The 12,695-nt window shown below is 36.0% G+C and overlaps 1 protein-coding gene and 1 long non-coding RNA gene across 2 annotated transcripts; one reads left to right on the forward strand and one right to left on the reverse strand.

Annotated features, from left to right (window-relative positions):
* On the forward strand, positions 1 to 4,147 carry LOC131997741 (cytidine deaminase-like). The gene is made up of 3 exons (XM_059369204.1): positions 1 to 134; positions 246 to 438; positions 3,778 to 4,147. The coding sequence occupies exons 1-3, from the start codon at positions 71 to 73 to the stop codon at positions 3,986 to 3,988; spliced, it is 468 nt and encodes a 155-aa protein (XP_059225187.1). The 5' UTR covers positions 1 to 70; the 3' UTR covers positions 3,989 to 4,147.
* A 1,074-nt stretch (positions 4,148 to 5,221) lies between these two features.
* On the reverse strand, positions 5,222 to 5,965 carry LOC106081056 (uncharacterized). The gene is made up of 2 exons (XR_001220302.2): positions 5,699 to 5,965; positions 5,222 to 5,629 (listed from the first exon to the last, which is right to left on the reverse strand). It is a non-coding gene; the product is annotated as an uncharacterized LOC106081056 (long non-coding RNA).
* Between the last annotated feature and the right edge of the window lie 6,730 nt (positions 5,966 to 12,695).

A 12,695-nucleotide genomic window follows, 5' to 3' on the forward strand; every position in this document is an offset into this window, starting at 1 on the left:
CCACAAAATCATATGATTCTGGATGCATTTCGCCACTATTTGAAAATATACATCGTAGGAAGCCTGTGAGATGTCGCAGTATTTTTTAAATGGTGTCAAAGATGGAGCAAATGTCAAGGAGTTCAATACATTAGGTACAAGGCCCCATAACGCGAGCTGGGGGTTTAGTTTAATATCTCTAAACTGAATTTCATGTATTTTGAGTTTTCCTTTTTTTTTCCCTATTTTGTCTTTGATTTCAACAGATGCACCAGTGAAAGAATTATTATTGGCTGCCGTAGAAGCCCGAAAACACGCCTATTGCCCTTATAGCAACTTTGCGGTAGGTGCAGCCATTCGAACCACCGACGGTTCTATTTATACCGGATGTAATATTGAGAATGGGACCTATACAGCCGGCATTTGTGCAGAAAGAATAGCAGCAGCAAAAGCTATAAGGTATGGTGTACATTGCTATTTAAAATTCGTTAGATTTATAAAAAATCGGGTTGGCTCTCTATAAAGTTTGCATTTTTAAAATATGATTTTAATGAGAAGAGCAATTTACGGTATTTTGAGCTAGGTTTTGCAAGGTATAGATGTAATTTACATACCAAATTCCGGCCCAATCGTATATAAATTAAAACCCTCGTCACGGGATGACTATGTATGAACACTACACTGGTTGGAACTCTCAGTCCCATAATTTGTGATGTTTATAGTTGTTGTTGTTGTAGCTGTGTTGTGCACTGAGGCGGCAGCCCTTGCCGATGAAAGACCTCATCGGGCCAGTCCGGTACGAACAACCGGCTGCCATAGGATTGAACGAGAAGCTCAGCTGAGAACTAACATGCGCGTTCACAGGTTTCGGATAGTGGTATGCTGCAGTTGCATCTACTCCGTATATGGTGTCGAGTGGAGTGTCTCATTAAGAGGTCGGCCGGCACCAGATCTTGCTTAGATACTGAGTGCCATGGACTCGATACAATTCGAGTTATTTGCGCCTTTAAAAAACATAGCCATAACGTTCCCGCCTCGATCGGTTCTTTGAACCGGAACGACCTTGCACACATAAGGAGCTTGACGAGGTTCGACACCTCCACATACAAATGTGCTTACAATAATAATATAAATTAATACCGGTATTACAAAACTAAATTTACATAGCTTTAATATTGGTTTATTTGACAGATTTCCTTTATAGAACTGCATATAAAACTATTTAAAGGCTTCATTAAGTTCATGTTTAAGAAGTCAAACCGAAAAGGACAATATTTTATATGGGAGCTACATCAAAATATTATCCAAATTGGGCTATATGTCGAGGCGTTACATAGAATGATAATTTTATTGGGTTGCCCAAAAAGTAATTGCAGATTTTTCATATAGTCGGCGTTGACAAATTGTGACAGCTTGTGACTCTGTAATTGCATTATTTCTTCTGTCAGTTATCAGCTGTTACTTTTAGCTTGCTTTAGAAAAAAAGTGTAAAAAAGTATATTTGATTAAAGTTCATTCTAAGTCTTATTAAAAATGCATTTACTTTCTTTTAAAAAATCCGCAATTATTTTTTGGACAACCCAATAGTATACTCCTATCCTATGGCGGTGGTTACAAATTTTCTCTGTGGAATATAATATCATTATCAAGTTCATTTGTCAAAATGTATGTAAATTTTGTTCTACGTTTGAAACTGGAAACAAAAATGCAAATTTGTCCACGAACATTTTATTAAGGAACTTGGGGCAAACTTCTCATTTATCAATGAGTGCTGTCCGATTGAAGTTTTTTATGCTTTATAAGATGAGTCGTTTTTGGGGAGAAATTTTTACATCGCTTCTATGCATGGCATAGTATATCACAAATGTCGCCAGCATTAGGAGGGGATAGTCACCGCTGGAAATTTTCTGATATTCTCGCCAGGATTCGAACCCAGGCGTTCAGCCTCATACGCGTTCATACTTATTTCTGCGCCACGGTGGCCTCCAAAAAAATTCACATTTTTGGATAGGAAACACACTATTGTCTCCATATTTCGAAAACTAAGGTAGATACCAGGGCTGCGGAGTTGGCGTCGTGCAATTATGCTCAGAGTCGAGAAAATGATCTCTCCGTACAATTCGGGAGTCTGAGTAAAGCAATCTTCCGGAGTCGGAGTCGAGTCAAAATTGTTCAACTCCGCAGCCTTGGGAGATGCATGAAAATTTCTTCCCTAGTGCTTAGTTTTTAAACCCACCACCGAAGAATGGGGGTATATTCATTTTGTCATTCCGTTAGCCACACATCGAAATATCCATTTCCGATCCTATAAAGTATATATATTCTTGATCGTCGTAAAAATCTAAGATGATCTACCCATGCCCATCTATCCGTCTGTCTGTTGAAATCACTCTAAAGTTTTTAACAATAGATATAATGAGGTGAAACTTACACAGATTCTTTTTTTTTGTTCATAAGCAGGTTAAGTTCGAATATGGGCTATATCTGACTATATCTTGTTATAGCCCCATATACACCGATCCACCGATTAAGGGTCTTAGGCCCATAAAAGCCACATTTATTATGCGATGTTGCTGAAATTTGGGACAGTAAGTTGTGTTAGGCCCTCCGATATCCCTCTTCAATTTGGCCCAGATCGGTCTAGATTTGGATTTAGCTGCCATATAGACCGATCCGCCAATTTAAGGTCTTGGGCCCATAAAAGACGCATTTTTTGTCGGATGTCGCCTAAATTTGGGACAGCGAGTTGTGAGTTTGGTCCAGATTCGAATATAGCTGCCATATAGACCGATCTCTCGATTTAAGGTGTCAGGCCCATTAAAGCCACATTTATTGAGCGATTTCGCCGAAATTTGGAACAGTGAGTTGTTTTAGGCCCCTTGGCATCTTTCTGCAATTTGGCTCAGATCGGTCCAGATATGAATATAGCTGCCATATAGCCGATTTCTCGATTTATGGTTTGGGGGCCATAAAAGGCGCATTTTTTGTCCGATTTCTCCTAAATTTGGGACAGTAAGTTGTGTTAGGCCCCTTGGCATATTTCTGCAATTTGGCCCAGATCAATTAAAATTTGGATATAGCTGCAAAATAGACCGATCTATCGATTTATGGTTTTGGACTCATAAAAGGCGCATTTATTGTCGGATGTCGCCTAAATTTGGGACAGCGAGTTGTGTTATGGCCTTCGCCATCCTTCTCCAATTTGGGACAGATGGGTCTAGATTTGAATATTGCTGCCATATAGACCGATCTCTCGATTTAATGTCTTGAGCCCATAAAAGGCGCATTTATTGTGCGATTTCGCTGAAATTTGGTACAGTGAGTTGTGTTAGGCTTTTCATATCAAAAAGACCTATATTGTGGCATAAATTATGCATTTTTCACCGGATTATGACGAAAGGTGGTTTACTTATATACCCGAGGTGGTGGGTAAGCAAAGTTCGGCCCGGCCAAACTTAACGACTTTTTACTTGTTTTAATTATAATTATTAATTATAATGGAATAAATGACATACCTTAAAATGCTAGAATGTGACTCTAACTCAAAAATGGCGTATGGAACAAGATAGCATTAGGCCATTAGGAAAGAAGGTTGCCCGAGTAGCCTAGTTAGTACCATGCTCCACTTACCAGGGCGGGGGTAGTGAGCTCGATTCCCACCAGAGGGCTTATTTGTCGATACTGTGGTATCACAGTGTACTAAAAAGTTTAATTTAGTCTGTTTAGAAATTAGACTGTCACTCAAACCTAACCTATACACAGTAGACGTACTAACATTAAATTTGTAATTTTTTGCAGCGAAGGCAAACGTGAATTTATTGCCTGTGCAGTTGTTGTCCAACAAGAAGATTCGCTTACAACACCATGCGGAGTGTGTCGCCAGTTTTTGGCTGAATTTGCTGCCAAAAAGGATTTTCCAATATATATGGCTAAACCAATCAGCCCCCCATTTAGAGTATTATGCACTAGTATAATGGAGTTATTGCCAAAATCATTTTTCTTTGAATAGTAGATGTGTCTAGGTTTACTTATGCATATAGCCGAACTTTAGAAAATGTTTGTGATTGTGATGATAATGTTACCCGATTTTTCAAAATTTGATTGAAGATATTTTTTATGCATCACTTATTTCTAAAAGAAATAAAGAATTCTGTGATTTCATTGTTGACCTTTGGAATTTTATTACTTTGTCTTCTTGGTTTGGCTCAATGTCAACGAACAATGTACAAAAACAGGTGTTGGCGTTTTATTTATAATTTTTACCAATATATCGATCACCGCAGGTGATCTTCATCAGGGTTTGAACTATAAATTTAACAAGCAAGTAATTTTACAAAAATTTCAAAAAAAAAAAAACATTTATACATTTGAAATAATTACATTTTGAAACAAAACAATCGTCTTTTCCTTTACAGCGCACAAGTTCAATCAAATTTTGAAAAAAAAACATTTATACATTTGAAATAATTACATTTTGAAACAAAACAATCGTCTTTTCCTTTACAGCGCACAAGTTCGACAAAAGCTCTCACATTTTTGTCTGTGTTTTTGTACCAAATTCTTAAAGTTCATGGGTTTCATGTAGGGGTGTCCATATCGTAATATGCAACATTTCTAAAGTAAAAATCGTCTTTTCTGATTGGATTATTTTGCTAATATGTCTACGTCTTTAAAATGGTGTATGCCCTGTTAAAGTGCAATGTGCTGCAAGTGCAGTTTTTTTGTTCTAAAAGTTTGTCTTTCATTTTCTGGTCAGATTTTTGAGATGATAATCTTGTTTTTAATTTCGTGTTCGATTGTGCTTTCGTATCGAATGATATTTCATATCGTACCTAGCAACATTTTTGCTTCCAAGGTAAGGTAGATAATAGGAAAATAGGTAAGCCAGTATTCGGCTTGTGTGAGCTCTAAAGTAATTGAAAACAGCACCAAATATTGTGATTTTAGCATAGGGATGTCGCAAAAAAATGCAACAATTTTCTCACATCCTTTTCAGTGAATTTAAATCGTTTTTTTTTTGTTGTGTTGATTCAATACTCTCAATGTTTTAAAATCGGTTTACAAAATCGAATTTAAATAATATCTTAGAAATTATAACAGGAAAACCAAAAATCCCATACTCTTTCGTCAGACAGACGTGATGCAGTTAAGAATGGAATTAGCTTATATATCGATCGTTTTCGTTAAATTTGATGATCGAATTCGACTTACGTGATACCAAAAATGTTAACAAATTTTCGTCTTCGAAAACCAAAATACAATTTTGTAAAAATTTCGACATTCCTCAACCGGAATAAGGCGGAATATTAAAAAAAAATCAAAATAAGTCACGATATGATGATGGGGCGATTCTACCAACCCGAGCAGAACCAGAGTCCTGGACACTTTTCAATCCCGGAACGGCCAGAAGCGTGCGAAGAAGGCACTCAGGATGTGTCTCTCCTATGACGAAAAAAGGACGGACACGTACACTGAGGCGGCAGCCCTTGCCGATGAAGGATTCCATCGGGTCAATCCGGTGCGTGCAACCGGCTGCCATGGAAATTCTATAACGTATTCGCCTTCTGCAGTTTGATTATAGAAAAATATTCTGGTAAATAAACAAAATAATATAAAAGAAGGTTCCATATTCGTTCGACAAACAGGCGTGCTGTAATTTAGAATGCAATTAACTTATTATCGATAGTTTTCATCAAAATTGACAGTCAATTTGACTTACGTGATATCGACAAAGTAAAATTTTCGTCTTCGACAAGCATAATATCATTTTGCAAAAATTTCGAAATTCGTCTACGCCATCGGAATAAGGGGGATTAAAAAAAAAGTAAAATTACAAATAAGTCACTATAGCAATAACAATGCACACCAAAATTTATTATAACAACGAATTAATAAAATGAAGTAGCATGCATAGGTATAAGAAAAAAGTTTAAGTGTGTTTGGTAAGCTTTTCCAAATACGAACGAATCTTACCTGAAACAAGTGTTGATAACTGGAAGAAAGAATTAAGGGAATGTCAATTTAAACATTTCGGGAAGAATAAAAAATTGTTTACTAAGATAGTTGATCAATTGTTTATTATCTTATAAAAACAGACTAACATAAGTAAATTAAGATATTCAGAAAAAGGGCAGCCTAGAAGAAGGGGTATACCTTCTGCACACATGGACATGTTCAAGTATTATTCCCTCAACCTTGACTAAATTATAGGACCAGGTGCCACTGTAAACTTCAATACCATTACTCAATTATAACATCAAATAGAGAGTGTACTAAATGTATTCTTACATGCCTCGGTGTGTAGGACGAAATACCATCATCATAACTCTTATATGGCAATCAAAATTTAGATTTCAATCAAGGATAACACCAAGGCATTTAAGGGATTCAACAAACTTAATTTCATTAACAAATAGCCTGGGATATATGACATCACGACAGCGCAGTCTAAAGTAGTCTTAGAAGGGTTTATTATGAGGAGACTACTCACCGCCATTGAACTAGTAATATTATCAAGATGGTTTTTAATGGAGTTCTGTGATTGCATATACAAATTTTGCCCATGAACATTCCACTAAGGAACAGGGGCAAACAGTCCGATTCAAGTTTAAGCTAAATGATAAGGGGTCCGTTCGGACTCGGCTATAAAAAGGGGACCCCTTAGTACCTCACAAATGTTGCCATACCCCATAGTACCTCACAAATGTTGCCAGCCTAAGGAGGGGAAAACAACCGCTTTAAATTTTTACTGATGGTCTCACTAGGATTCGAACCCAGGCGTTCAGCATCATAGGCGGACACGCTAACCTCTGCGCTAAGGTGGCCTCTGGAATTATTTGCCATTAATTAATTAAAAACATATCGTCAACAAAAACATGGTTGTCAAAAGTCGTTACACAGAAAAGCGATCAAGTCATTCACATAAGCCAAAAAGATTTTTACGTCATTTTAACGATTTTTGGCCAAAATAAACTCCTTGTCAACCCAAATACATCTAAATTCATGCTCATTACTGACCGAAGGCAAAATATAATATGTGAACTTCCAGTTTTAATCGGAGACCAGCAGATAGAGCAAAGCTTAGAATCTGGGTGTAATAAATAACAGCAAGCTGACATTGACCGAGCATGTCATCGCAACGCTCACTGGTTCCCTATGTATGGGAAGGTGCGACAAAAATAGTTTGAGTTGAGCTATCAATTTCAAATTTATAGGTAAGAGTCATTGGCACAAAGATAAAAAAATGTTAAAATTTGGACATGACGGGACATGTTTTACCTGTATTATAGTATATATGTATCTTTCAAAAAGGAATAATAGACAACGTCCAGGCAAAATGGTTAAAGCAAGAATTTTGAAATTTTGCATGAAGGTTGCAACAGATTGATAAGGGCCATAAAGTTCTTGATTTGTACAAATTTGTACTAAAAAGGTACGAAATGTACAATTTTTCGTACAACTGTTCGAATTGTACTTTTTCCCGAGCAGCTTAACAAATGGACCAGGAAATCTAAAATTAGGTATATGAATTAGTCTCTGCAGCACTGAAATTTTGTATAGAAATCTAGCAGCCCAATTCTGAAAACTCCCTGGGAATAAACTTCCAGGGAATTAATTTCTCCCTCGACTAAAATTCTCCTATTCTGATTGAATGGGGAGAGGACATTTTTGAGAGAGGGAGTTTCAAATTTTCGAAAACAGCTGTTTTGTTTCAGCTGTTTGATTTTGGCCAAACATTTGACTATAATTTTTTGGAAAAATATCATAAAATGGAAAAATAAGCAAAATGAAGTTATAAAGGTTGCTAAAAAGTCTACAAACATGTTTAGTGTTGCTTTTGTAAAGTTTGTTTTAAGTTTTTCATTTTAATGGTGCACAATTATGGCCTACAGCTTGTCACCATATTTCTGTGTTGTGACAACAACTTTCCGTCTTCACCCAACAATCGTTGGCTACATTAGATGCTTCCAGAGTGGTCTGATAGGCAGATTAATTGTCTCGTGTTGTCCCTGGTTGCATGCGGGTCACACATCCTGCATGTTGTTTGAGGGAATTTTTCTCCCCTTTACATCGATTTAGAATAGCCACTTTCTTCCCTGGGATATATTTCCCTTTTTCAAAGTTTGTTTAGAATAAGGGAAACGGGATTGGGGAATAAATTGTTATTCAGAAAAGGGAAGAAGGGAGTAGGGAATAAACTCCCAGGGAATTGTTATTGAGAATAGGGCTGTAGGTATTTGGTACCAAATAGTACTATTTGACACAAAAAAGTACTATTTGGTACCAATAAGTACTATTTGGTGCCAAAAAGTAATATTTGGTACCACAAAGTACTATTTGGTACCACAAGGTACTACTTGGTATCAAAAAGTACTATTTGCTACCAAAAAGTACTATTTGCTACCAATAAGTACTATTAAAAGGGTCGGTCATGTAAAACATTCTATTTTCACTTTCCGGACAACAGATTTAAATATTGCATTGAATTTCTGTTTGCCACAATGTTGTAAAGTTCTGATTTGATGCTATTAACAATGAAAAAAAATTGCTAAGGGACCTTCATATAACTATTGGTAGAAAAGTCCAAGACGGAATGTGCCAACTACAGAGGAATAAGTCTCCTCCCCATCGCATACAAGATACTCTCGAGCGTACTGTGTATAAGATTAAAACCTAAAGTCAATGAGATAATTGGGCCCTATCAATGCGGCTTTAGTAAATCCACCCTAGACCAGATATTCACACTGCGCCAAATCCTGGAAAAGACCCGAGAAGGACAAATCAACAACTACCATCTCTTTGTGGACTACAAAGCTGCCTTCGATACTCCTTTACGTTCAAAGGTATTTCAAGCCATGTCTGAGTTTGGTATTCCTGTAAAATTAATAAGACTCTGCAGGATGACACTTGCTGATACGCGTTTGTCAGTAAGAATATGAAATAATCTCTCCGAACCATACCAAACAAGGTTTCAGAGAAGGAGACAACCTATCGTGTGATCTCTTTAATATCCTGCTGGAGAAGATTATACGAGATGCAGATGTGAATAGATATGGTTACCGGAAGCAGTAACTGCAGCCTTTGAAAGAATCGAAAGAGAGTCAGTGAAAATGGGTCTGGCAGTAAATAGAGATAAGACGAAATGGATGGTTTCAACTCCCAAAAAGCCTTGCACAACCGAGCAGATAAAGAAAATGGAGAAAGTTGGGAACCACAACTTTGAGACAGTCAGTAACTTTATCTACCTCGGCACCGCCGTAGCCGAAACGAATGACACCAGTTTTGAGATTAAGCGAAGAATAATACTGGCAAACAGATGTTACTTTGGACTAAGTAAGCAGTTTAGATCAAGGCCCCCTCTCGACAGACGATGTTACCCGTGCTGTTATATGTTTCTGAAGCATGGGTACTTGTGAAAGCAGATGAGGCAGTGCTTGGAGTATTTGAGAGAAAGATTCTTCGTAAATATATGTGGAGTAGTTTGCGTTAACGGCGAATATAGGCGACTTATGAACCACGAGCTGTATGACGACGATAGCATAGTTACACGCATCAAAATACAACGGCTGCGTTGGCTAGGTCATGTTGTCAGAATGGATGAGGAAGCTCCAGCAAGGAAGTCTTTTGAAGGCAAACACGGTGGTACACGCAAACCGGGAAGACAAAAAGCCCGATGGAAAGATCAAGTTGTGGGAGACACCTCGAAACTTGGTGTCGGAGATTTTAGAATGAGCGCAGTAGATCGAGGCGCTTGGAACGCTATTCTACATTCGGCTAGTGGAACAAATATTCTGTCATAGCCAATAAAAGTAAGTAAGTACAAATGTCCCAATTCAAGAGGAAATGAAAGAAAGTAAGACAGGGTTGTCGAGCGTGGTTAATGTGGTAATTGTATCATAGATGCATTTTTGCAATTAATACGATTCATATACAACATACCAATGCACGGCCCTTGAAGCGATCACACCTTATATGGTTGAAAAGTCTTCTAACCAAGGACGAAACGCGCCCCATAGCGATTGGTGTGTGTTGCTATCTTTGGCTTTCCTTTTCCATTTGCAATCCCCGATCATTGAGCTTGTCTCGAAAGAGAAACAAACAAAAATTGTAAAATTTAATTATCTTCGCCCTAACAGGCAAAAAACTTGAAAAATTAAACAATTCGCCAGAGCTCAGCCGGAATTCGAACCTGGGCACACGGAGCAACAGCGAGGGCCGTAACCGTTGTCTAGCGTTCGAAGCCATCAATACAACTTCCAACAGATGCACAGAGTCATGTGTACCACGGAAGTAGTGTAAATGTCACAGAAAAAAAGTCTGTCATTACACAAAAACACATGCATTGGGAAAAAGTACAGCTAATAGAAAGGACAGGGTTGTCGAGCGTGGTTTATGTGGTAATTGTATAATAGATGCGTTTTCGCTATTAATACGATTCAAATACAACATACCAACGCACGACCCTTGAAGCCATCACACCCAATATGGTTGAAAAGTCTTCTAACAAAAGACGAAACGCGTCCCAGAGTGATTGGTGTGTGTTGCTATCTTTGACTTTCCTTTTCCATTTCGTCTCGAAAGAGAAACAAACCAAAATTGTAAAATTTAATGATCTTCGCCCTAACAGGCCAAAATGTTGAAAAATGAAATGAAATTTGACCTACGTTCCATTTGTTTGGCGGATTTTTTCCAAATTTATTATAAAATTCTCCCTTTTATTGCCATCCAGAATACTTTCTTTTTTCCCAGGGAAAGATGTTTTTCTCTTTTTTTTAATCTCTTTTAGAATAAGGGAAGTAAAACTTGCTCATGGATTTCGATGAAAATTGACACATATTAAACTCAGTTTAGTATTAAAAAACAAAAATCGATATTTAGGGGGGCTATGTACAGGGATAAGTTCATATGAAGGCTATATCTATTTATGGAAACATTTGGGCTGCATTTCGGTGGTTATTAGAGAACATACTTATATATTTCTTACAGGGGACACCCATGTTTGTTCTCAACTCAACCTGAGCTTGGAGCCGCTTGAGCGATGCTGATGAAATGAAACACAAATAAGTTTTGCTTTCAGGTTTTAATATTTTTTTGTTCAGGATTTCCATAAAGTATTCCTTCTTAAAACAGAACTTAAGAACATTTTTAAATATCATAGTTGTATTTATAATTGTATATACTTTTGTTTCTTAATTGTTATAATATAAATTACCAAAGAAAAAAATTCTAACAAATATGTATGTATGCATGTATATTGTATGTATAATTTATAATCGTTCATATTGTTGAATAGTAAAAATATGGTAATAGTAATAGTAATAGAAGAATAACAAATTAAATGTGTACAGTTATGCAACTTAAACATTGATATTTGCTGTGGTTGTTTTTTCAATGCATAGCAATAATAATACAAATCTAATGGCATAAAGAATACAATACAATATGTTGTTGGAGAGGTAGGGATAGACATACATTTTTACAATATTCAATAGTTATGGGGTATTCGCAACTTAGCTAAGCGTAAATGTAAATTTACGTCATATAACACATTATTTAAATGAAGAAGAAGATCGAGACAATGAGGACTTCTCAATCCGCATCCTCTTCCGATTTGTTTATTTGATGGTTTTATTCTTTTTTTTTCTTCTTGTATTCATACACTTGCTAACAGATTTTGAAGTTTGTGTTCAAATTTGTTTGCCACTTAAACAAATACATGTATGTATATATATAATCATGTTTAATGTCTACATAATAGCTTATAAAAAAAAAAAAATGTACACAAATTTTAAGCCTAAAAACACACCTGACAAAATGGCCCTTTCAAGTAAAAATTAAGAAAGAAATAGAAACAATATATATATATATATATATATATATATATATATATATATATATATATATATATATATATATATATATATATATATATATATATATATATATATATATATATATATATATATCAACGAAAATGGGGTCTTAACATAGAGGATATGACAAACACATTGGGCTTAGGAAAAATAACTTAAAAGTGTTTTTAAACAAAATTTACCTACTTAAAACAAATTGTCTAAGTAAGTAATAACAATTATCCTACTTCATTATTATTATCTTTATTATTGAAAAAAAAAACTCCTTAACTAGATACGAACAGTTTTGTGGTAGGGTATTTGATGTTCATAACTCTTGTGGAAAATATTAAAGGAAAATATTAATTTTCTCTTATGAAAATTAACAAGACCCCCTAACACAATTGTAGTTGGTTATCCGGCGTAAAGGTTAACTTGCTGGAAGTCTTGCCTTTTTCAAGGATAATTTTGCATGGTCCTAAATGAGACGTGGCCACACAGGCTGCCAGTGTATATAATTTGGATAGAATTGGTTTGGTTTGGTCTGTTAAGTTATGGCCAAGGTTTCTTAAGTAAATCATGTTGAATATCATCATTGTGAATATCATTAAATAAAATAAATACTCGAAAACTCTAGGAGTTTGTCTTAGTAACAGATAGTGTAAGAGAACATTAAGTAAATCAGAATTCCTCAGGTTTTTTGTTGCTGGTTGTTTGTCTTTTGGGGGGGGTTTCGATTTTCCGATAAGTACAAAACAATATAAATATTACTACAAAATTGAACTAGTTGTATATGCATGCATGCAATTTCATCTTGACTAACTCTAATCTCTACTTTCTACCCTTTTCTTCACTTGTTGTAAC

This window comes from Stomoxys calcitrans, chromosome 5, assembly GCF_963082655.1.
Source record: "Stomoxys calcitrans chromosome 5, idStoCalc2.1, whole genome shotgun sequence".
Lineage (NCBI taxonomy): Eukaryota > Metazoa > Arthropoda > Insecta > Diptera > Muscidae > Stomoxys > Stomoxys calcitrans.